The sequence below is a fragment of the Cervus elaphus genome, chromosome 9 (genome assembly GCF_910594005.1).
Source record: "Cervus elaphus chromosome 9, mCerEla1.1, whole genome shotgun sequence".
Classification (NCBI taxonomy): Eukaryota; Metazoa; Chordata; class Mammalia; order Artiodactyla; family Cervidae; genus Cervus; species Cervus elaphus.
In genome coordinates, this window is record NC_057823.1 from 109,227,684 (window position 1) to 109,251,077 (window position 23,394).

At 44.0% G+C, this 23,394-nt stretch overlaps 1 protein-coding gene across 2 annotated transcripts in view; it reads left to right on the plus strand.

The window, feature by feature from the left end:
* The window catches only part of CAMK4 (calcium/calmodulin dependent protein kinase IV), a 253,686-nt gene extending 230,395 nt beyond the window's left edge, over nt 1–23,291 (plus strand). For both annotated transcript variants that reach the window (XM_043913774.1, XM_043913775.1), the window contains 4 exons: nt 3,239–3,314; nt 8,512–8,638; nt 14,533–14,685; nt 16,029–23,291. In XM_043913774.1, the coding sequence (XP_043769709.1) occupies nt 3,239–3,314; nt 8,512–8,638; nt 14,533–14,685; nt 16,029–16,436 (764 nt within the window). In that variant the 3' untranslated portion in view covers nt 16,437–23,291. The remainder of the gene's footprint in view (nt 1–3,238; nt 3,315–8,511; nt 8,639–14,532; nt 14,686–16,028) is intronic.
* Nucleotides 23,292–23,394: the final 103 nt, after the last annotated feature.

Sequence of the window (23,394 nt, forward strand, 5' to 3'; positions counted from 1 at the left end):
ACTCTCAAGAGTCTTCTCCAACACCACAGTTCAAAAGCATCAATTCTTCGGCACTCGGCTTTCTTTATAGTCCAACTCTCACATCCATACATGACCACTGGAAAAAACATAGCTTTGACTAGACAGACAGGCAAAGTGATGCCTCTGCTTTTTAATACACTGTCTAGGTTTGTCATAGCTTTTCTTCCAAGGGGCAAGTGTGTTTTAATTTCATGGCTGCAGTCACGATCTGCAGTGATTTTGGAGCCCCAAAGAAAAAAGGTACAGTCAGTCACCCAAATTATCCCTCTATTTTTCTCTTAGGGCTTTAGGAGAAGGAAAACCTAGCATCAGTCAATATGTCACAGGCTATATCTAATCCTGCTTACTTTAGAACCATTTCTAGTTACAGTGATTTTATTTACTAAAATGAATTCATTCCAATCTTTATATGTACCTTCAATCTCTAGATATGGGACTGCCAGGTGTCCTGGGAGTTCTGTAGCATTTAGTGTTTAATAAGCAATATCATGAATGATGGTAACTTTAGGAAGTAGCAGAAAACTTGAATCTACTTAGAAGACAGCCAGGAAAATCAATAAATGATTATTAACTATTTATGAAAAGATTCTAAATCATTTAAAATACATGTAAGAAACTGTAGTACACCTTGAATGTTTTTATTCCCCTGCCCCTGCATTTTGCCTGTTTATTTGTTTGTTTTGGCAATGAGATAAGAAAATATAGGAAGGACATCCAGGAGTGTCTGTATGAATAGCATTAAAAGGTGGACTGGTTGATACCTTTTCTTGAACTGAATTGGAAGTAGTCAACTATTTCTGACTCTTAAGAAAATCATAAATATTTAGAATTACCCTCAAGGACATTTGATACATAGGAGACTTGAAACACTGGTGTGCCAGAGACTGAAACTCATTCTAGAAAAGCTTTTGGCACTTGGAAAGGGTTCACATCGATTACAAGAATGTATTCTGCTGGCTCTGAAGTCACAGTTCTATTAACTAGTGATCAAAAATATTTAAAGGTTACTGTGTATTAATATCTAATTGTATCTAGGTATTTAGGTTGATTTCATCCAAATTTTATGTTATGATAGTGAATATAATAAATCCATTTTAAAATTTCTTTTTAAGGGAAATTTGTTATGGAGCACAAACATATTCTATATTCCTTTTGTCTCGGTCAACCTCACTGTGGAAGTCTAGCTTTTCATCCCACCAGCTTACTCATCTTGCAGCATCATGCCTCACAAGGAAAGAAACTGCCTCTGGAAAGTAAGGGTGCCCTCAGCCTGGGAAGGGAGGTCAGATATTGCCACATCAGGTGACACAAACAAGAGCCCTGGAACATGGTTTCAAAAAGGTTTCATAGTGTTCACCTCTTTTGGGTCCCTTGGCTTGGGAGCTCCAAGGATCAAAGTCAGGGAAAGCCGTTGAGACAGCCTGCTGGCTTCCCTGCGGCACAGGCTGGGCGTGGACCCCCGGAGCCGGGGCTGGGTACCTGTGGGCGGCAGGCGCGGTGGCTCTCCAGGGCGGGTACACAGGGTGGGCAACTGTCCTCTGTTCTTGCCTAGGACTCTCAACAACTCTCCCTTCACAGCGTCTGAAACCCAGGTTAAACCTGGGAATTAGCTAGTGCAATTCATTTACTAGAGGTAAAAACCAAGACCCAGAAAATATGAGACGCTCAGCCTCTCTCGTGTATGTTTAAATGTCAGTATGGGATTGATGATGCTTTGCTGGTGTGGGACTTGGCCTGGGGAGGGTGTGTGGCTCTGACTGTGCCAGACGCGCTGCCTTCAGCCCCCGACGGAGGTGGCCCTTCTGAAAGCGGCAGCCTCACCTCACTTCCCTGCGCCCGACGCTGAGCAAGGCGTTTGCGGGTGGGAGGTCAGTGCGCAGGCTCCTGGGGCCCAGAGAGACCTTCTGTGGCGTCCAGATGGCTCTGAGAATGAGGGCGGAAGCGAACCTGACAGGATGGTACTGGCTTTGAGCGTGCATTTTTCTTAATTATGTTAAGTAAGTCTTAAAAGGAAACTGTTCTAGGAATAGTCGCCCGTGGAGCCCAGATCCCGCTCCTCAAAGGTGCGTCTCGCTGAACTGCTAGGACGCAGGCCCATTCCACAGGCCCTTCACCTCCTGTGTCTTATGTGAGGGTTTCTACAGGAGGGAGGGTATCCTAAGAGAAGAAAACCGAGCGGGAAGAGTCAGAGGGAAGGCCGCGGTGTCCTCTCTGTAACTCGGGGCCCCCTGAGGACAGCTTCCTTCGGGGGCTCCCCTGGTGTCTCCACCAGTCCTGACATCCCCAGGCCGCGTGGACGGGGCTCCGGCTCACCTGCTCCGCTGCCCCCAGGGAAAGCGGCGGGCGTGTGGAGCCCTGCCCCAGGGCTGCCCTCAGGGAGCACTCAGCACTCCGCTTCCTCCCCGGGGACCCCTCGGACCCCCTAAAGCACTCTGTTCAGAATAGAAAAGGGCTGCTCTGGGCCGGAAACCTGCGCCCTGCGGCCGCGCAAAGCGCAGAGCTCTCCCTTCTCCGCTCCTTCCTTTATTAGTGGGGCCAGCAAACACCACCTCCGGTCCTCAGGGACCGGCCCTGGGACCCAGTCACCCTCTTTCACAGCTGGGTCTACGCTGGGGGCCGGTGCGGGGCGGAGAAGACCTGCGTTTCAGGCCGAGAGCAGCGGCCTGGCTGCACACAGGGAAGCCCTCTCAGCCTGCAATCCCGAGGGACCGCGGACAGCCGCGCTCTGCGGCGCGGGGACTTTTCAGCGCCGAGACCTGGGCCGCCAGACCTGGGCTGGACTGTCCAGCCCTCACGCCGTCCCCCCTGCCCCTGCCCTGCACGCGGTCAGAAACACAAGCTCACGGAGACCTCAGGCGGCCTGACTGTGCCTCTTACCTCTTCCTATGCTGAAATTTCATTTCTTTCTTTTCTGTGTACAAAGTTCCCTTTGTAGTACAGTTATAGCTATCTGATTTGAAAAGTATCATGATGTTCTGATGTAGAATATTAAAGTTACTAAGTTTATTTTTATGTACCCCAAGCACAGAGAGACTATAATCTTTTACACTAAAATAGTCATAAGAATTTGTAGCCTCATACTTCGGTTTGAGGAGAGACAATTGGTTCTAAACCTGTTCTGAAGTTTCTGTTGATGAACTCATTTCTTCTCCACTGCTTGTTACTAAAATGTGAATATTGAATTTAAACTCTAATACAGTTCTCACTCTTTCTGCAGCACCTGAAATCCTTAGAGGCTGTGCCTATGGACCCGAGGTGGACATGTGGTCTGTGGGAATAATCACCTACATCTTGTAAGTGAATAGCATACCGTTTCCTTTTGCTATAGTATCTTCTAGTTACTTATGTGTGCATGTATGCTAAGTTGCTTCAGATGTGTCCAACTCTTTGCGATCCCATGGACTGTAGCCTGCCAGGCTCCTCTGTCCATGGGATTCTCCAGGCAGGAATACTGGAGTGGGTTGCCATGCCCTCCTCCAGGGGATCTTTCCCACCCAGGGATCGAACCCACGTCTCTTATGTCTCCTGCTTTGGCAGGCAGTTTCTTTACCACTAGCATCACCTGGGGAGCCCAATTACTTACAATCCTCATTAAAAAAAGCAAGATTCCTTTTAACTTTTTGTGGTTCTCTATGATGTACTAAAAGTAGTTAATGAAAGAATTTTCAGAAAATGAGCATCATGTTTTATTTTGTAGTTTTCTTGGGGCAAGAACTTCTGTCTAGGGCTTGCTTCACTATGTCTCATTGTACTATGCAGTATATCGCAGACTTGGGGAACAATTCACTATTTGATGGTAGTAATGAACATCACTGCAGATGGTGATTGCAGTCATGAAATTAAAAGACGCTTACTCCTTGGAAGGAAAGTTATGACCAACCTAGAAAGCATATTAAAAAGCAGAGACATTACTTTGCCAACAAAGGTCCGTCTAGTCAAGGCTATGGTTTTTCCCCGTGGTCATGCATGGATGTGAGAGTTGGACTATAAAGAAAGCTGAGGGCCGAAGAATTGATGCTTTTGAACTGTGGTGTTGAAGAAGACTCTTGAGAGTCCCTTGGACTGCAAGGAGATCCAAACAGTCCATCCTAAAGGAAATCAGATCTGAATGTTCATTGGATGGACTGATGCTGAAGCTGAAACTCCAATACTTTGGCCACCTGATGAGAAGAGCTGACTCATTTGAAAAGATCCTGATTCTGGGAAAGACTGAGGGCAGGAGGAGAAGGGGATGACAGAGGATGAGATGGCTGGATGGCATCACCGACTCAATGGACATGGGTTGGGTGGACTCTGGGAGTTGGTGATGGAAAGGGAGGCCTGGCATGCTGCAGTTTCTTGGGGTCGCAAAGAGTCGACATGACTGAGCGACTGAACTGAACTGACTGAACTGAATGAGCATGAAACCAATCCACCTATTAAACTTGCTCTTGTTTTACTTACATGCACATCATCCAAATAATAAGAGTATTATTCCTTTTTAAGGGACAAATGGTTCTTTAACCTCTGAAGCAATCCCAACTGATGTATGTCTTATCAGGAATGTTTTAAAGGCATTTTGACCATCAGTTTTATTTCCTATATGTGTTAAGTTCTCAAGGACCTTTAGTATAATACCCTGAACTCAGGGAAAACTTCTCTCTGGTAGAAAAAAAAAAAAAAATGGGCTGAATCTTTCACTCTCTGGTATCTCCAGCTCCGTTTCTAAGCTCCTATCTACTAATAAAGAAGGGGCTTCAGTCTGGCAAAGAGATGACGGAATTGCAGACAAACATGAAGGAAATAGCCTAGCGTGACGGGAGAGTGTCCGGCGAGGAAGGCTGCCTGTAGAACCGCTGCAAGAGCGGCACCTCACTGCGCTCCCGAGCTGAGCCACAGCAGGTGGACCTGGTGTCAGAGCCGCTGCAGGGCTCACTGCTGCGCGTCTGCCGTGCGCACTCAGCCGTGTCCGGCTCTTTGTGACCCCATGGCCTGTAGCCCACCAGGCTCCTCTGTCTGTGGGATTCTCCAGGCAAGAACACTGGAGTGCATTGCCCTTTCCTTCTTCAGGGTATCTGCCCAACCCAGGGATTGAACCTACATCTCTTGCATCTCCTGAATTGACAGGTGGATTCTTTTTTTTTTTTTTCCTGGCTTTTATTTATTCATTTATTTTCCATTTATTTTTATTAGTTGGAGGCTAGTTACTTTACGATACAGGTGGATTCTTTATTACTGCACCACCTGGGAAGCCCAAGTTAATTGTTGGAACCTGTATTGTTCAAATCTGTAAAGAGATTTTGAAGGGTGTGGAAGAAAGTGAATTAGGCAGCTCAGGCTTTATAACAAAACACAGAGACTGGGTACTGCCAAAATGGAGTCTGGAGGTCAGAGGTGCTAGTAGCTCAGGTCCTGGTGAGAGTGGTCTTCCTGGCTGCAGACAGCTGCCTTCTGCCTGAATCCTCCCAAGGCAGGAGCACGTTCTGTGGTCCCTCTTCTGTGAGAGCGCTGATCACAGCACAAGGCCCCACTGTCGTGGCCTCATCTCTAGGTGCTATCATGCAGGGGCTTGGGGCCTCAACATCCTGACTGGGAAGAACACAGTTCAGTCCATAGTAGGAAGACGTTTGATTTGGTTAATTTAATTGTGATCTTAGAAAGTGCAGTGTCTAGGTAATATGGGCTAGGAAGAGGGTAACTAGGGTAGACTTCCAAGCAAGTTAGCAAACTCTTGAGTTCACCGGGGTTTATATATTGGTCAGTAGCAACCATAAAAAGGTTTAACAAGCACACCCTAAAATAGTCATCTGCTATTATGTAATGTCAAAAGATATTTTCAGTGATCACTTCCCTGTGTTTCCAGGACATATTTAAGCTTGAAAAGAATTTAGAGAGCTAGGGAACCATGTTTTTTCTTATGAAAGTGCAAACTTTTAGGTAATTTGTTTGTCACACTTAGTGCTTAATTCATTAGTAATGAATTCATAAGGTCACGTCATAGAATTCCTTCAGCTTACATTTAAGATCACTATTGTGCTGTGGAAGATGGTTGGCTCCTGAATTGTGTGGGTGACATATTATGCTTAGTGATGTTCAGTGAAAAACTGAACTACAAATATTGCTTCATATTTGCTGCTAAAATGTAAACGTGCCCACCCAAGTAGAGTTTCTTACTGAAATGTAATGAAAGGGGTTGAAGAATTAATGATATGTAATAACTCAGAGAGATCAAGGTAGGAAATTTAATAACATTTGCCCTGGAAACCTGAAATACGGAATGAGTGAAACTCCCATGTTACTAACACGGGAAAGTGAAGAGAAAAAAAAAAAAATGTGACCGTTGGAGAAGCATCTTATAACCCTGAAAATAATTTTAAGAATCAGGTTTCTTTCCCATCGTTCACTTAAGCCCATTAGTTGAAAGTTGCTGGCTGAGTAAGTGGTAGCAGCTAACAGTGCCGCTCACAGCTAATGTCCTTTAGTTCTGGTCTGACTTCTCTCAGCCCCTAAGCCTAGGGACTTTTTATTTCATCTGTAGTCCATTAATGATTGATGAAGTCCACTAGGCAAGGCTCATTGGAACATTTTCTCCAGCGGATTGTGCCATTGGGTTTATGTACCTCCTTTATTATTATTAAAAGTTCTACCCAGCTATTTTGTGCTCTGACCGTGCTATTTCTAAGGATGACAGTAGCTTGGCCATCCTGTTGTTTCTCAGAATTCTGCTCCTTCTACCTACTAAACCTAAGCCCTTTATCCCTACAGACCAAAGCAACCGCTGTGGTTTTCAGGTCAGAATCAATAACATCAGAGATTCACACTCTCCCCTCCAGCTCTCAGCACTGTGCCTGCCCCGCGGCTCGGAGCCCCTGCTCACGCACCGCCTCGGCCTCCGGCCTCAGCTCCTCCTCGGGCCTCAGCTCCTGGCGGCCCGCGGCGTGCGGTCCTCCCTGTGCCCGAGCGCTCGGCTGCTGCTCCGGGTCTGCTCCTCCCGGCTCCACCCTTCAGGCTAAGGACCTAAACTGTGCGCTCTGTCGCGGCGCACAGGTTTGCTGACGTGTCCAGGATGACAGGAAGGCGTCTGAGTGCCGCACTTGCAGGGCTGCCGTTTTTCCCTCTAGACGCCGGAAGAGGGAACGTGCGACTTTCCTCAACTAAGCCTGGGCGGCTGGCGGGTTTCCCGCGAGTCGCGGGCAGCGGCCGCGTCTGATGGAGGCCGGGCTGCAGGCCCGTGTGCCGTGTGCCCCGCTCCTCTGCTGGAGCCGCGTCTCCCCGGGGCCCCGCAGTGCTCCGGGGGCGCCCAGCCCGGCCTCAGGGCTCCCGAGCCTCACCTTTACCCGGCTGGCTCTGCAGTATTTGAAAGAAACCAGGACTGTCGAGCAGGATCCCTGAGCCAAGGAGCGGGAGAAACTGCTTCCTCTTCAACGCCTGCCGGATCCGCGGGACTGTTGCACGCTCTGCCGCCGCCCGGCCAGTTTGATGCAAGGACTTGGGGAAATGTTTCTGTGTTCCTTCTTTTTCCTTCCTTCTTTGTCACGTGAAACACACGCCCTGGCAAGGACTTTTTTTTTTTTTTTTTTTTTTACAGTTCCCTTTTGGTCTTCAGTGATTTAGAACCTTCCCTCACCTGTAAGCATTAGAGGCTTAGTGGTCCCACCAGCAGCTCACTTTTCCTGTCTCTCTTTTTTGTGCCAAGGGTGGCTCTGTTTCTTTTCTCCCACATTTTTATGTGACCGTGCTGGAAGGTGACGGTGGTCGGGGTGAGATGTCTGCGATGTGCAGAAGCGAGGCTCGCGTGCCTGGCCGCCATCCTCTGGGCTGCGTCGCCTGTTGCAGTCAGTTCAGAAGGCCGTTCCCCGCGGCCGTGGAGGCTCCTGTCTGTGTTCACGCTGAGACCCAAACTGGAGTGGAATGGAAAGCCAACACGTTTTTCATCTGTATGGAAGAATTCAGTGAAAAGGACTGAACAAAAACCACTAACAACTTTTCTTTGCACCTTTTAACCTTTTTATTCTCAAAATCCTAACTTTAACATTTTATGATAAATTGGAACTCCAATGTGTCCTCTCAATTCCTGGTGGAAAAAAACACGTGGAAATAGTACTATAGCATAATGCTGGTAATAGTGTTGGCCATTATAATATTATTGTTGTTTTGTATCATAATCATTGATATGATCATAACTTTTTGTAGAAATCTTAAATTGATTTTGTATCTATTTTTCTTGCCTGGAAAATCCCATGGACAGAGGAGCATTGTAGGCTCCAGTCCATGGGGTCACAAAGAGTTGGACAGGACTGAGTGACTTCACTTTCACTTCTCTGAAGACTTGATTGTATATTTATATAATCATAAATGAATTGTAACAAGGCAATTGCACACTTAAGCTTAGCAGACGTACACTCATCACAGGAAGCTGTGAAAAAGGACAGTATTGAATTTCTGCCAAAAATTGGTGACATACACTTAGGCTTTTAAAGGCATTTTATCTTGTATATTTTGTCCTTCTAGACTTTGTGGATTTGAACCATTCTATGATGAGAGAGGTGATCAATTCATGTTCAGGAGAATTCTGAATTGTGAATATTACTTCATCTCCCCCTGGTGGGATGAAGTATCTCTGAATGCCAAGGATTTGGTAAGTGTGACTGAAACAAAATGAAATAAAATCCCTTACATTGATTTTTTAAAATTAATTAATGGGCAGTGCCATTTTAAAAGTTAATCTCTCTTAGTAGCTTATTTCTTATTTTCCTTATAATGAAAAAAGTTTGATTCATCTCTAGCTGAATTATCACAAATTACTGCTTATTAATTAATGAGTTTTTATCATCTAGTCAGTGTAATATAGAACCTGGAAGCTATGAAGCTATGCAGACAGCTGTGCTGGGTGACTCCAAACATAATATACCCAAATGAATTATTTTTTAAGATGGCTTGCTGTCACCTAGATTAGTTATACTTTGAATAAAGCAACATTATTTATTGAAATGTTCAAACTTATTAAAATATCCTGATGGTAGCACAAGTCCTATCTCGCATGACTGTCATAAATGAGTCACATTGTGCGTTTTGTTCGGTTTTTCATTTGTTTCACTGACTTCTCACTTCCGGTAGTATTGGAGTTTATCTTTATTCAGGACAGGTGGGGCGCTGGCCTATCCTCTGGGGCGCTGGCCCACCGGTTCTAAAATAAAGAAGTTACTGGGGTGCCATTGAAGCTTTTACCATCAATTCTTTAGAGCTGTTGTCCTCAATCTTTTTGGCACCGGGGACCAACTTTATGGAAGACAATTTTTCCATGGACCGGAGGTAGAGAGGCTAGTTTCAAAATGATTCAAGCAGATCACATTTATTTTGCACTTTATTTCTAATCTAATACTGCCGCTGATAAGACAGGAAGTACCAGTCCGCAGGGTGGAGATTATGGACCCCTGTTCTAGAGAGAAACCACACAGAAATGATGAAAAACTGACTTCTGAATCATAGAAGATTAGATCTCCAAGGATCTCAGGACTCATTTAATCTTTCCTGAATTTTAAGGATGAGTTTGCTCAAGCGCAGAGAAGTGATGCACAGTTTCCCAGCAGAAAGGCCTTGCTCCGCTCCAAAGGAAGGATCCAGATTTCTGGGCCCCTTCTCCAGGGCTCTCTTCCCTCCGTACCATCTGTGTGCTGTGAAGAGGTCATGGCATTTCCAGCAGGGTCTGCAGAGAGGCAGCGTGTGTGATGCGGAGTTGTCGCCACCTCCCACCTCGCGCCCCCTCTCCTGAGCGTCTCCGTGTCCGCCTGTCTGTCCGCTCCACCGAGAAGCCCCCGGCCAAGCCCCCTCCCTCCTCCCGGATCGTGGCCGCGGCCTCTCACCTGCCCTCCCTGCCTCTTCCTGCGTGTCTGCAGTGCCCGCCCCGCGCGGGACCCGGGGGCGGCCTCACTTGGGACTGGGGTCCCCTCCGCTCATGGCGCGCGGACCCCCATCCTGGCGGCGTCACACACACACACACACACACACACACACACCGCTGTCCTCGGCGTGACTCTGGGTCTGGGCCACTGCTCCTCCGTCCTCTGTGATGCCCCTCTGTCGTCGTCCTCCTCCTCCCTCTCCACCACACACACACACACACACACACACACACACACATACATACAGACACACACACACAGACAGACACACACACAGATACACACACACACACAGACCACTGTCCTTGGTGTGACTCTGGGTCTGGGCCACTGCTCCTCCGTCCTCTGTGATGCCCCTCCATCCTCCTCCTTCTCCCTCTCCACCACACACACACACACACACAGACATACACACACACACACACACACACACATACATACAGACACACACACACAGACAGACACACACACAGATACACACACACACACAGACCGCTGTCCTTGGTGTGACTCTGGGTCTGGGCCACTGCTCCTCCGTCCTCTGTGATGCCCCTCCATCCTCCTCCTTCTCCCTCTCCACCACACACACACACACACACACACGCACACACACACCGCTGTCCCCCACGCGCGGCGCCCCCATCCCGGCGGCGTGACTCCGCGCGTGGCCGCTGCTCCTCCGTCCGCCCCGTGATGTCCCTTGTCTCCCTGCTCCTTCCTCTCCACACACACACACACAGCCCTCTTTACACGGGTAGCTCATCCTTTTTAGCGTGTTTCAGTCGAAGGATAACGCTTCACAGCGTTGGTGCTTTCTGCCGTGCGGCCCGCGGATGCGCTGGGCGCGCGGGCCTCCCTCGTGAACCCCCGCCCCTGGGGGGACCGCACGGGTGACTCGGCTTGGAGCCCTGGCCGCCGCTTGGCCTCTGAGTAGACCTGGGCTTCGGGGCGCGCCGGTCTCCTCACAGTCGGTTCATGCCTCCTGCCGCTTGATCCTCCGCCCCAGGCTTCCTTTCTCAGGATGAGCATCGTTTCCATATGATGCGCTCAGAGATGCTCCTTAACGAGGTTCAGGCTCTGGCAGAGGATGAAGCAGGTGGGCCCAGATCTTAGTGCCATGTGGACATGAAGTGCAGGCTCAGTAAATGTTCCTTGAATGAAACCATCAGTCAGGAAATGGACCAAGGATTCTTAGAAGTCCCACATGCCTGGGTTCAATCCCCTCGCCCCTCCTAATAGTTGCAGCTCTGACTTGGTGCTGACCTAACCCTTCTGTGCTTCGGTTTTCTTCTCTGGATGGTACTGGTACCTGTCCTTAGGTCTTTGGAAGAATTAAGGGATGTGATACATACTAAGTAACCATTAGTGATGGTTACTAACTCATGATAATCCCATTAGTTAGCCCCCCTTCTGTTTCTTTTTATCTCTGATAAAAAGTTAAATAGATAAGAGGGTTAGCCTGTGATGTTCCTTCATTCAGCTATACCACCTGTTGGTTAAAGCATTTACATAACTTCAGAACTAAAGGAATCTTTAAGCCCCTAAATAAAATACTTATTAGCAAAACCTGCATCTGTTCTGTCATGGTGCGTAGGGAGCTGGTCTGTAAGTGGAGCTGTAGGATAATGGCGCATCTTTGGGTCTGAATCCTGACGAGGTCACTGAGTCTCTCTGATCTTCAACAAGTTTCTTAAAAACTCAGTGCATCAATGTCTCCAAATGTAAAGATGAATGATGACATATAAATTTTTGGTGTAGATTGGCTTTCCTTAAATTCTTTGTATTTTCGAGTAGAAGAGAACGGTGATGATAGGGAAGAGGAAACAGATGATTACAAAATGAGCGTGAAGTATCTAATTGTCAAGGATGTTTTAAGGGTTAGGTAACACTTATATGAAATTATTAGTGTATGTATCCAACAGATGACAGCTCTGACCACCATCAAATCTGTTACTGCTGTGCATTCTTCTTCCTAATTATTCTTCATCTCCCTCCACCTCCTCGCTGACTTTAAGCCTAAACGGTCTCAAGATTGTACCCTTTTCAGATGCAGTGTCTCTATCCCACATACATTTCTTTGCAAATACTACAAAACAGAAAGTGAAAGGAGACCAGATATTCATTCTTCATTTGACTAGCTTCCTAATTTTGTTAGCCTGTGTTCAGTTTTTGGATTTTTGAGTTAGAAAAGATCTTATGCCTTAAGTCATCCAAAGTCCCTCATTTTACTCACCAGCAGACTGAAACTCAGAAAGCTTGTCTACGTGGAAGGCACTGTGGTGTCATGGCCACAGGACAAATTCTAAGACAAGACAAACCCTAGTATGAGTATAGCCCCCACCAGTTACATGAGGTTTTACATTACATGAATCACTAAATCTTTGAGCTTCCTGCCATCCCTCACTCATGAATTGGAGCTAAAGTTGATAAGGATATGGATAGGATTACATAATTTTTTTTTTTTTTAAAATGTTGCATGCCTGTAAGAATGTATTTACAAGGAAATTAGGGTGGAAATTAGGTCCTGTAAGAAGAGGGCCCAGGAGGGTCCATAGTCACTAAGTAGGGGTGGGTGGGTGTCTGAGGTCAGGCACATGTGGGTCTTTGAGATCACAGAAGTAGAGGCTTTGAACAAGTTAGCACTTAAGTGTGCCTCCTGACTCCAGGTAGTCTCTGCCTCATCCCAGGTCACCCCTCTGAGCCCAGGGCTCAGAGGATTATTTTGGTTGTTGAACTCCCTGGCAATTCATTATCTGCTTATGCTCACCATCAGGGGTAAGCCTCCCAGAATGGGCTACAATTCATTTGAATTCAGTCCTTTTTAAACAAACCATATCCCCAAACCACTGACACCTTTTCTTTGATTCTAAGTAGGCTTTTACCCCAGCTCTTGGCATAGTCCTTCAAGTATCCTCAACATATAAGAGGCTTATGAAAGCTTCCTGATGGGAAGATCAAATTGCCAACATATGCTGGATCATCAAAAAAGCAAGAGAGTTCCAGAAAAACATCTATTTCTGCTTTATTGACTATACCAAAGCCTTTGACTGTGTGGATCACAATAAACTGTGGAAAATTCTGAAAGAGATGGGAATACCAGACCACTTGACCCGCCTCTTGAAAAATCTGTATGCAGGTCAGGAAGCAATAGTTAGAACTGGACACGGAACAACAGACTGGTTCCAAATAGGAAAAAGAGTACGTCAAGGCTGTATATTGTCACCATGCTTATTTAATTTATATGCAGAGTACATCATGAGAAACACGGGGCTGGATGAAGCACAAGCTGGAATCAAGATTACCGGGAGAAATATCAATAACCTCAGATATTTGATAGATGATAGATGACACCACCCTTATGGCAGAGAGTGAACAGGAACTAAAAAGCCTCTTGATGAACGTGAAAGAGGAGAGTGAAAAAGTTGACTTAAAGCTGAACATTCAGAAAACTAAGATCATGGCATCTGGTCCCATCACTTCATGGCAAATAGATGGGGAAACAGTGACAGATTTTATTTTTTTGGGCTACAAAATCACTGCAGATGGTGACTGCAACCATGAAATTAAAAGACACTTACTCCTTGGAAGAAAAGTTGTGACCAACCTAGACAGCATATTAAAAAGCAGAGACATTACTTTGCCAGCAAAGGTCCATCTAGTCAAGGCTATGTTTTTTCCAGTGGTCATGTATGGATGTGCGAGTTAGACTATAAAGAAAGCACTGAAGAATTGATGCTTTTGAACTGTGGTGTTGGGGAAGACTCTTGAGAGCCCCTTGGACTGCGAGAGATCCAACCAGTCCATCCTAAAGATCAGTCCTGAATATTCATTGGAAGGACTGATGCTGAAGCTGAAACTCCAATATTTTGGCCACTTGATGCGAAGAGCCAACTCATTGGAAAAGACCCTGATACTGGGAAAGATTGAAGGCAGGAGGAGAAGGAGACGACAGAAGATGAGATGGTTGGATGGCATCACCCACTCAGTGGACATGGGTTTGAGTAAACTTGGTGATGGACAGGGAGGCCTGGCCTGCTGCAGTCCATGGGGTCGCAGAGTGTGACAAGACTGAGCGACTGAACTGAACTGATCTCAAGGGCTTAGAGAACACTATGAACTCCATGATAGGATTGTGGTGTGATCATAAAGGCTGTGACCCTGCCCCCTCTTGTTTGCCCTTCTGTCCCCACAGAAGGAATGACGGCTACATGAATGATCCATCTCCCCTGAGATGTAGTTTAAGTTCTGAATTCTAAGTAATATGAAGTTACAACCTAGAATTATCCAGATGCTGGTTCCCACCCAAAGTACTTGCAGTTCACAGTCAAGGCAAGCCTTGTTTCTCTGATCTGTGGGCATCTGTCTGTCAGTTTGGGCTTTCGGTTCACACACACCACTCTCTTTTCAGACTCCTCGGCTACTGCTGCCTGACGCCATCCCCACAGTGACCCCTGGGGGCTTAAAAATGTTGTTTAATGTATATTTAGTGCACTGCCAAGGAGATAGAATAATAACATATTTAGTGTATTGCCAAGAAAATTAAATAAGACCTAGAAGTTCAGAGCTGAGGGGCAAGCCCAGGTAACCATGAAAATCTCCCTAAGAAGTCAATGGTTCTTTATCATTTCAGGTCAGAAAATTAATTGTACTGGATCCTAAGAAAAGGCTGACTACCTTTCAAGCTCTCCAGCACCCGTGGGTAACAGGTAAAGCAGCCAACTTTGTACACATGGATACAGCTCAAAAGAAGCTCCAAGAATTCAATGCCCGGCGCAAGCTCAAGGTTAGATGGCATTTATTTTGTTTTATTTTTTAAAAAAGATTTCTGTCATATCTTGCTAATCAAAGATAAGTCTGCTATTGTCTGTCTAATACTGTTATTCGTCTGCTGTGGTACCTGGGAAAATGCTGCTTTGAAATCCCAACAGTGATGGTATAAAGCCAACCACAGTTCTGTTATCCTCTTGTAAGAATTCAGTGTGGGTTTTGTTTTTCTGTTTGGGAAATTTTGGGGGAGGAAATGGCACCGGGCAGCTTAGTGAAGCGCTGAGTCCTACCACTGACCACCAGGGATTCCCAGGATTCGTTGTCAATAAAGGGAAATGTGTGGGATGTTGAGATTCACTCACCAGGTAAATACATTGTCATTGCTTCCCATTTCACTAAGGCTGAACTGCTTGAAAATGTTCAGGAAACTAATATTTATTAAGAAAGTTGTCTTCTTTCTGAATATGCAAAAATTGGGAAACAATTTTTTCCAACTATATTTTATAATATAGGCAAATAATTATACTTGATAAAAATTAAGATAATTCAAGTGATAGGAAAATTATCCATCAAATTGTAGCTCTTTTTATAGAACATATATGGAATAGAGATGAAGTGTTTTTCTCTTACATAGTAGTATTTAGGACTAGCTATACATATAGGAGGGCTTCCCTGATAGCTCAGCTGGTAAAGAATCCACCTGCAATGTGGGACACCTGGGTTTGATCCCTGGGTTGGGAAGATCCCCTGGAGAAGGGAAAGGCTACCCACTCCAGTATTCTGTTCTGGCCTGAAGAATTCAGTCCAGGGGTCGCAAAGACTCAGACAGGACTGAGTGACTTTCACTGAGATTGATACATATAGGAAATCTCAGAGGACAGCGGGGGATGAAAAATAGTGTTCTATTCAGTAGTCGCTTACAGGTTGATACAAACTAAATAAACCTGAAGGGTTCATGATCAAATTAATTTGAAATACCCTAGATTAAATACCCTTGACTTAACCCAGAATTTCTCAAAGAAATTTGACCATGGAACTCTCTTATCTTGATAGTACCTATCAACATCCATGGAACTCGTGTCCCACACTTTGGGAAACACAACTAAAATTTTTGAGTATTGGCAATTCGTGGGAAAGTGCATTTATTTAGGCTTTCATCCAGATGACTAAATACACTAATCTGAGATTAAACAGATTTTGCTGTTCATTCTTCAAATAAGTTTTCATTAGACAATCTTGGAATCATACACTTTCCAAGACTAAATAGTAACAGAATAACACTCCCTAAATGCAAAATTGAGATCAAGCGCTGATTTGGGATTTTCAGTGGAAGTAGCACTGACCTCTCTGTCTCCCCAGGCGGCGGTCAAGGCCGTGGTGGCCTCCTCCAGGCTCGGCAGTGCCAGCAGCAGCCACAGCAGCGTCCAGGAGGGTCGCGCTAGCCGGGAGCCATCTCCACCTCAGGCTGGCGACGAGGGCGTTCCGGGGGGCGAGGGGCCCCCTGGGGCAGCTGAAGGGGCTGGGGTGGAGCTACCGGAGGTGCAGGCGGGGGAGGAGGTCAGCGGTGATGATGGAGACCCGGCCCCCAGGATGGAGCCCGCGGTGTGGGAGGAGGAGATGGAGGGGACCGACCCGGAGATGGAGGGGCACCCGGCCGGGGAGACGCGGGCGACCGCTGGAGCTGCGGCAGCCCCTGGAGGAAGCGAGGAGGACCCTGCCCTGGAGGTCGGAGCTCAGCAGGGTGACTCAGTCCTGCCGGAGGACTAGTGGCTTTCTTCCCATGTGGGAGCCAAATCTGGGCACTTTGTGCGTTTTGTCCTTCAGCAAGGAAGGTGGAAGCATGATGTGCACTATAGTGTGATTCTTTTTCTGAGGTGCAAAAAATACATACGTATCAGTTGGTAATCCTAACTTCAATGCATGTGACTGCTTTATGAAAAAATAGTGTCTCCTATGGTACGTAATGGATATCAGATACTGATGAATTAAATTTGAAATTGCAAGTAAACACAACATATAAAAACATACATTTTCAGGGACCAGTAGTGGCACAGTTGAGGTAAATAGTAACAAATTGTTTTTGCTTTGAAAACCTGGTCATCCTTCACCCTTTGGATTTCTTCAGAAGGTAATTCCTTTGGACTGTTGCTCAGCTAATACTAGGTAGAGCTATAAGATGTATTCCCATGACATTTACAATATCTTCAGTAATGTGTTCAAACTGTTTACAAGAAGATGGTTAGGTTATAGTTGTATGTGCAAAAAAAAGTTGCAAAAATACCACTTATAATGGTAAGAAACTGAAGCGTATTTTAAGGGCTATGAAACCATATGCCCGTAAACCTTGTGTGGAGAATGCTTTTTTTATCTTGTCTTTATTTATATACACCATATTACTAATAACCCAAAATGTTCTATCACAAAATTCTACCATTTTATAGTCCTGGAAAAAAGTCTTTTACAAACTCATGCTGAGGAATTTATTCTCAGCTTCACCTGCTCCCTAATAAGAAGTCCTTATGATGGGCAGCACTTAGAAGTGGGAAAAAGAAACTTAGAGAAAAAAGAAAAACTGGACTTAGACTGTGAAGACTGACTTTGCCATTTCAAATAAAATTGAATTTATTCATGAGCTTGTACAGTTTTAAAGATAGGAACATTTTTATGGATAAATTCTATACTAACCAAGGTTCTAAATTTATAAAAAATCTATACGAATGGCTGGTGCAAAAATGTCTGAATAGAGTGAGAGTAATATCCCACTGTAAGATCATTCATTATTTAATTCACTATAGTAAGGAAGGGGCTTCCCCAATGGCCCAGCAGTAAAGAATCAGCCTGCGATGCAGGAGATGTGGGTTTGATCCCTGGGTCAGGAAGATTCCCTGGAGGAGGAAATGGCAACCCACTCCAGTATTCTTGCCTGGAAAATCCCATGGACAGAGGAGCCTGGTGGGCTATAATCCATGGGTTTGCAAGGGATCGGATACAATTGAGCATGCACACACATAGTAAGAAAACATTTTTGTTTATAAAAGTTCTTTTTTCCTTCAATTGATGGTTCTTTAGATATATTGCTTATGGGCTAAAGATATTTCTAAAAAGCTAGTATACTTTTTTCTCATGCTTGGAATGGAAGCACTCATAATTCACAATTTAGTTTTGAAAGTTTCCATGTTGAAAAACTTAGGACAGTGCAACTTTTCATTTAGTTTAATAAACAAAAACAAAGGGAAAAAATAAACTTTGATTTAAAATCAGACTCTTGAGAAGCTGTAACATTAGACCTAATACTTCACCATGATTTTTTTCAAAATATTTTTCTTTGGTTTTCACATAAACACTTTTTACTTATAAAAACTCACAGTTAAATTCCAAACATCTCAGATTTATCTCTAGTTTGAGCTTAAATGGACATTTTAATCAACTTAGTTATATAGCATATTTTAGTAGGTTTCCTTAATTTAAAAAAATTATTTTCAGGCCAAAATTTTGGACAATAAAAATGACTATCAGATAAAAATCCTCATCAAAAAGAGAGGTCTTAAATTCTTTTGGTGATTCCTCAGAACTATTAAGTTGGAAAATTAAACCTATGGATTCTGGGGACTGTCAGACCTTGTAGACGTTCTGCTTTCCAAGTGCAGGTCTTAACTTCACTACTGTTCTCATGAGGAAAATAAAGGAGGACTTCTTGTCTTCCCTCATATAAGGGCCTGACGGGTCACTGACATGGAAGAGGAGGCCCACAAGGCTCACAGCTGTGAGCATCTGAGAAAGAATGCTTTAGTTTGTTTTATGTTCATTAACTAGTAGAGACTATTTATCTTCTTTACTGTCTCTTTCCTTCTTTATTCTCTCAGTTTCCATTTTAGGTATTATAAGAGGCTGACTAGGTTTAACCTTTTAAGAATGCCTTATTCCCTAAGCATTAAGATTTCCATTTTAGTGGCCGAGTAATATTCCATTGTGTATATGTACCACAGCTTTCTCATCCCTTGTGTCCTTTCCCGAGGAGACTTCCTGTGAAGTCTCTCTACATGGTTAGGTGATAGATGGCAAGCGCCCCATATATTTGGAAAAGGGAAGAAGAGAGGGAAAGGAATCTTAATGGAATGGGGCATACAGTCAGATGAAGACACAGGGTCCCCCCAGCCCACGTCCCTGTCCCCCCAGCCCCCGTATCACCCCAGCCCTCTCGGCTGCCTGCATGGGTCGGACCTGGGGACCGTGTTGTGTGAAGAGCGCTGCAGATCCAGGAGCCAGTGTGCGTTTAAGAACTCACCCAGTTACACCAGCGCACACGCCCGCTCCCTGAGGAGTGAGGGTGTGAGTGTCATTTCCTCTTTTTAACCTGCAGCTTGCATTCTCAAAATGAGAGGGAGTTTTAGATATTGATTTGAATGTTAAAAATTAAGACCTGATAATGCCTAAACGACTGAGAGAGTCATTTCAGTGGAAAACAAGCTTTCACAAAAATCTATCATTTCATCCAAATGATTCAACCTGAGATTTCATAGAGATGCTATTTAAATTACCATAGTTAACATTTTTGAAAAAACAATACACATTTATATTCCCTGTTAAAATGGGATATATTATCTCTCTCAAAGAGTACTTAGCTAAATAATAGTAGACTAATGCAGATAGAACCTTAACTTGATGAATTATTTTGTAATGTTTCCTTTATTTGATGATATAGTCACAAAGCAAAATGATCAAGGGAATTTCAGCAAACAATAAACTACATTTTGCATTTTAGAACTGACAGTTATTATATTGTGTTATTGATTTTTGTTCTCAAATAAGTTCAGATACATAGCATAAACCAGACTATTTTGCCACAGAGACGAACAATCTTGAATTATTTTCCCCATTAAAAAAGTCTAATTGGAATCCCAGTGGTTTTTTCTCAAACCAGAAGAGCACATTTGTCCCACAAATACATAAGTAAGGTAGAAATTAGAATGACACTGTTATAGACGTTATTGTCTAGAAAAAGTCCCGCCTGATATGAATGATACAAGCCACATATGTAATTTTAACTTTTCTCTTAGACACATTTTTTAAAGTAAAAAAAAAAAGCTGATAAAATTAACTGTATATTTTAATATATCCAAACTATTATTCTAATATATAATCAATATGAAAAACTAACACAATGTTTTAAATTTTTTATTTTTGTATTGAGTTTTGAAAAGTGGGATGTGTTAGCATTTTGGTGCATCAAGTGACCAGCAGCCACCTGTGAGCAGTGGCTGCTCGTCTGGAAGAGCGCCGGGCCAGAGCACCGTGAGAGCAAAGGACACTCGAACGTCTGCGCGTGGGTCTGAGCTGCCTCAGTTTCCCACACTGATCAGTTGGCAGGAGGCCAAAAAGAAAATGTTTCAGAAATGTCATAGACTTAAGTGAGTACAAACTCTGTTGGCCACGTCTGTTCCATCAGGTGCTTCAGAGGAGGCGTGTCTCCCAGCGTGACTTTAGAGAACTGTGCTTTCCTGCGCGTCGGTAAGTTGTCCGTTGGCCACAGCTCCTCTCATCCCTCTTTGGACCCCGGAATCTGGACCACAGGCCAGAGTCTCGGACAGCCATGAATCCAGTCATGTTCTCACAAACCAAAATCTACGGTGGGCGAACAGGTTTCCTCATTCAAGAAGGGCTGCACATAGAACCTCAGTGGGATTTTGTAGGCTTCTGAAACACAGATTTACATGATAAAGACTGATGAAGATGACATCATCTCTGCTATCCCTAAAATGAGACTATGACCATCGGTTGACATTTTTTAGATTTCTTTAGACGGGTTTAATCAACACTGCCATTACGCATTGATTCAAAAGACTTTTGGAATTTTCTTAAATATTGCTATGTTACAATAATCCTCAAGGTTCTATAGCCACTTTTAGTGGCAGACGTTAAAAGGAACAGTTTGCCTTTTACTGTGACCTCAATTACATAGTATTTTAACCATATTTTGTAATTTAGAATGTTTAGCAATCCTTATTTTTCTGGTTTCACATGCAGGGTAACTGCTTGTGGATTGCCCGTAGGCTGAAGATTTAGAGAAAGTAATTTTGTTTTTGTTTCATAATTCAGTTATTTCACAGAAGCATCTGGTTGCATTTCAAATTGCAAAATAAAAGAAGTAAATGTCAAAAAGACAAAAGATAAAATCAGTAAAGCATTCTGTTTTAGGATTGTCTTTGCAAAGCAAATACAAAAAGTCAAAAAAGTGAATAAGCATTAGGTTTTCCCTGATGAGGCTGACTCCACATAAATTGACTTAAGTATGCTAAGCAGAGTCAGTTGCATACTTACGATGCCATTATGTAATTTACTTGTCGTTGCAGAGCATTCAGTCTGGTCACCGAGGTCTACTTTAGCTGGCGCAAAATTTCCAGACATTCACTTGTATAATAGGATTTGTAATATCCTTGTAATTGCTTCCTGTTTGGTCACATTCAAATTTCCTCAGTGTTGATCACTGACATGTTTCTGATCAGGGTCATTGCTAACGTTTTGAGTGTTTATTGGTTAAAAATTGCTTACTGGTTAGACCTTCAGCGTTTTTTGAAAACATTTGTGCACATATAATCTCAATATTGGTATTGTAATACTCAAAACCACATGATAAGCAGAAATGTAGCCAATAATTTTCTACAACTTTTTTTGTTCAAAGTTCTTCTCTTCCCCTGGCACAACTCAGGGTGAGTTTCTGGCTTCTTGACAAATAGAAAAAGAACCTAAAATGTCACTGGAGCGATATCAGCTATCCACCCATGTTAACCTAGTTCAGCATTTCATCTTTCTGTATCCAGATCTATTAAAGGCCAGTTTTTGTCATTATTACTTTCAAATATCATCTGAGATCAGATAATATAGTCTCAGCTCGTAAAGCCCATCCATTTATATACTTATCTTGGAGAGCAATAACAAACTTGACTAATTTTTGTTTGCTTGTTCAAAATTCTAATTTTCACACACTCTGTGGTGTGCTCTAGAAGGTTTGATTGCATGATTTTAACCTCAAGATCCAGTCTTTTCCTTGTCACCTGGCCCAGGGGTCCACCTAGGACAAGAGAGAAGTGTTGCCATGAGAACAGACCATCTGAGTCCTTGGCGGGAATAAGCATCGCTCTAGCAAAGACTCCGGGCATCTGACTTGACTGAGGTCAAATGAGCCAAACGGGAGAAAGCCTCTTCCAGTGATGCTGCTCGAATGTTGGTACGGTGCCATAGTCTATAATGGGCAATGGCATCTCACCAGTCATCTGCTCAAGACTTGGTTTGCTACCACTTGTCCCAGATCAATGTTTTGTTCCATCCCTATGGCCATCAAGCTGCCTTTCAAAACTAAGTCTTCTAAAATCCTAGAAAGTATCCCAGACTGGCTGAAGGAATGTGGAGCCCTTGGTGGCCAGAATTTAGTTTGAAACTCCAAATAGCAATTCTAAGACTGCAAAATCATGTTTGTCTTCTTAAATAATTGTTTTCAGCACATTTTGAAAAATGACCTGGAATGCCCATGGACATGCAATATTTATATCTGTGTTATCTTTACTGTGATTCGCTTTGTTAAAAATGACATGGGTAATCTTCATCAGATTATATAATAATATTTATTTTCCATTTAAAAATTATTTTGGGTTATGCAAATACAGTAGGCTTCATATTTGAATTTTTGAGAGCCATTGTTTTCCCTAAGCACTCCGACAATCAGTTGCGGATGATGAAAATTTACTAGGTTTGTCTTTTCCTTGTACTTCGCTTGATACAGGTCTGGTAGTTAATCTGCTTTGTAATGGATACAAGTAAGAAGGACTTTAATGTGACAACTGTCACCTCATAACTGCCTCTTTTTAACTTATTTTATAGCCTATCATGCAGCTAATATATAGTAGAATGCAAATAGCATATTCATGAGTTAAGATTTTGTTTACATTTTCTGTCAAGATTGTTATTACTTTCAAAGTTCCCAAAATGTTTATACTCATGCACCCTTTTGAGCAAACTCCAGGAGATGGTGAAGGACAGGGAAGCCTGGCATGCTTCAGTCCACAGGGTGGCAAAGAGTTGGACACGACTGAGCGACTGAACAGCAACAACCCCTAATTTCAGTAATATTTTCAAGGCCACCCAGCAAGAATCGCCAACACGCCCCTTTATTAACTAGTCAGGTCCAAACAACGTAGTAGTCGTGCATTCCATGTCTGACTGACGTCACTCCATGTCTGACTGACGTCACTCCGCCATCCTGAACATTTAAACATGTCCTGTATGTTTCCTGGGGGTTCCCTGGGGCCTCAGACAGTAAGAATCCGCCTGCGATGCAGGAGACCCGGGTTCAGTCCCTGGGTCAGGAAGGTCCTCTGGAGGAGGGCATGGCAGCCCACTCCAGTGTTCCTGCCTGGAGAATCCCACGGACAGAGGAGCCTGGCGGCTGCAGTCCAGGGAGTCTCAGAGTTGGATCCGGCTGAGTGACGAACACCGCCTGACCTGAGTTTGCCGAGTGAGGTCAGCAGACAGGTGACGGGGGGTTAACTCCTTATGTTCAATGATGTGTGGGTCTCACGAAAAGAGGATTCTTAGGAGAAAAGTTAGAGGCCAGTACTCTTTTTTTTTTTTTTTTTAAATTTGAATGCCATCATTTTGTTATCTGTGGTCTTTGTGATATACACATAAAACTTAGATGTGCATTAAAAATAATAATTTCCACATAATTACA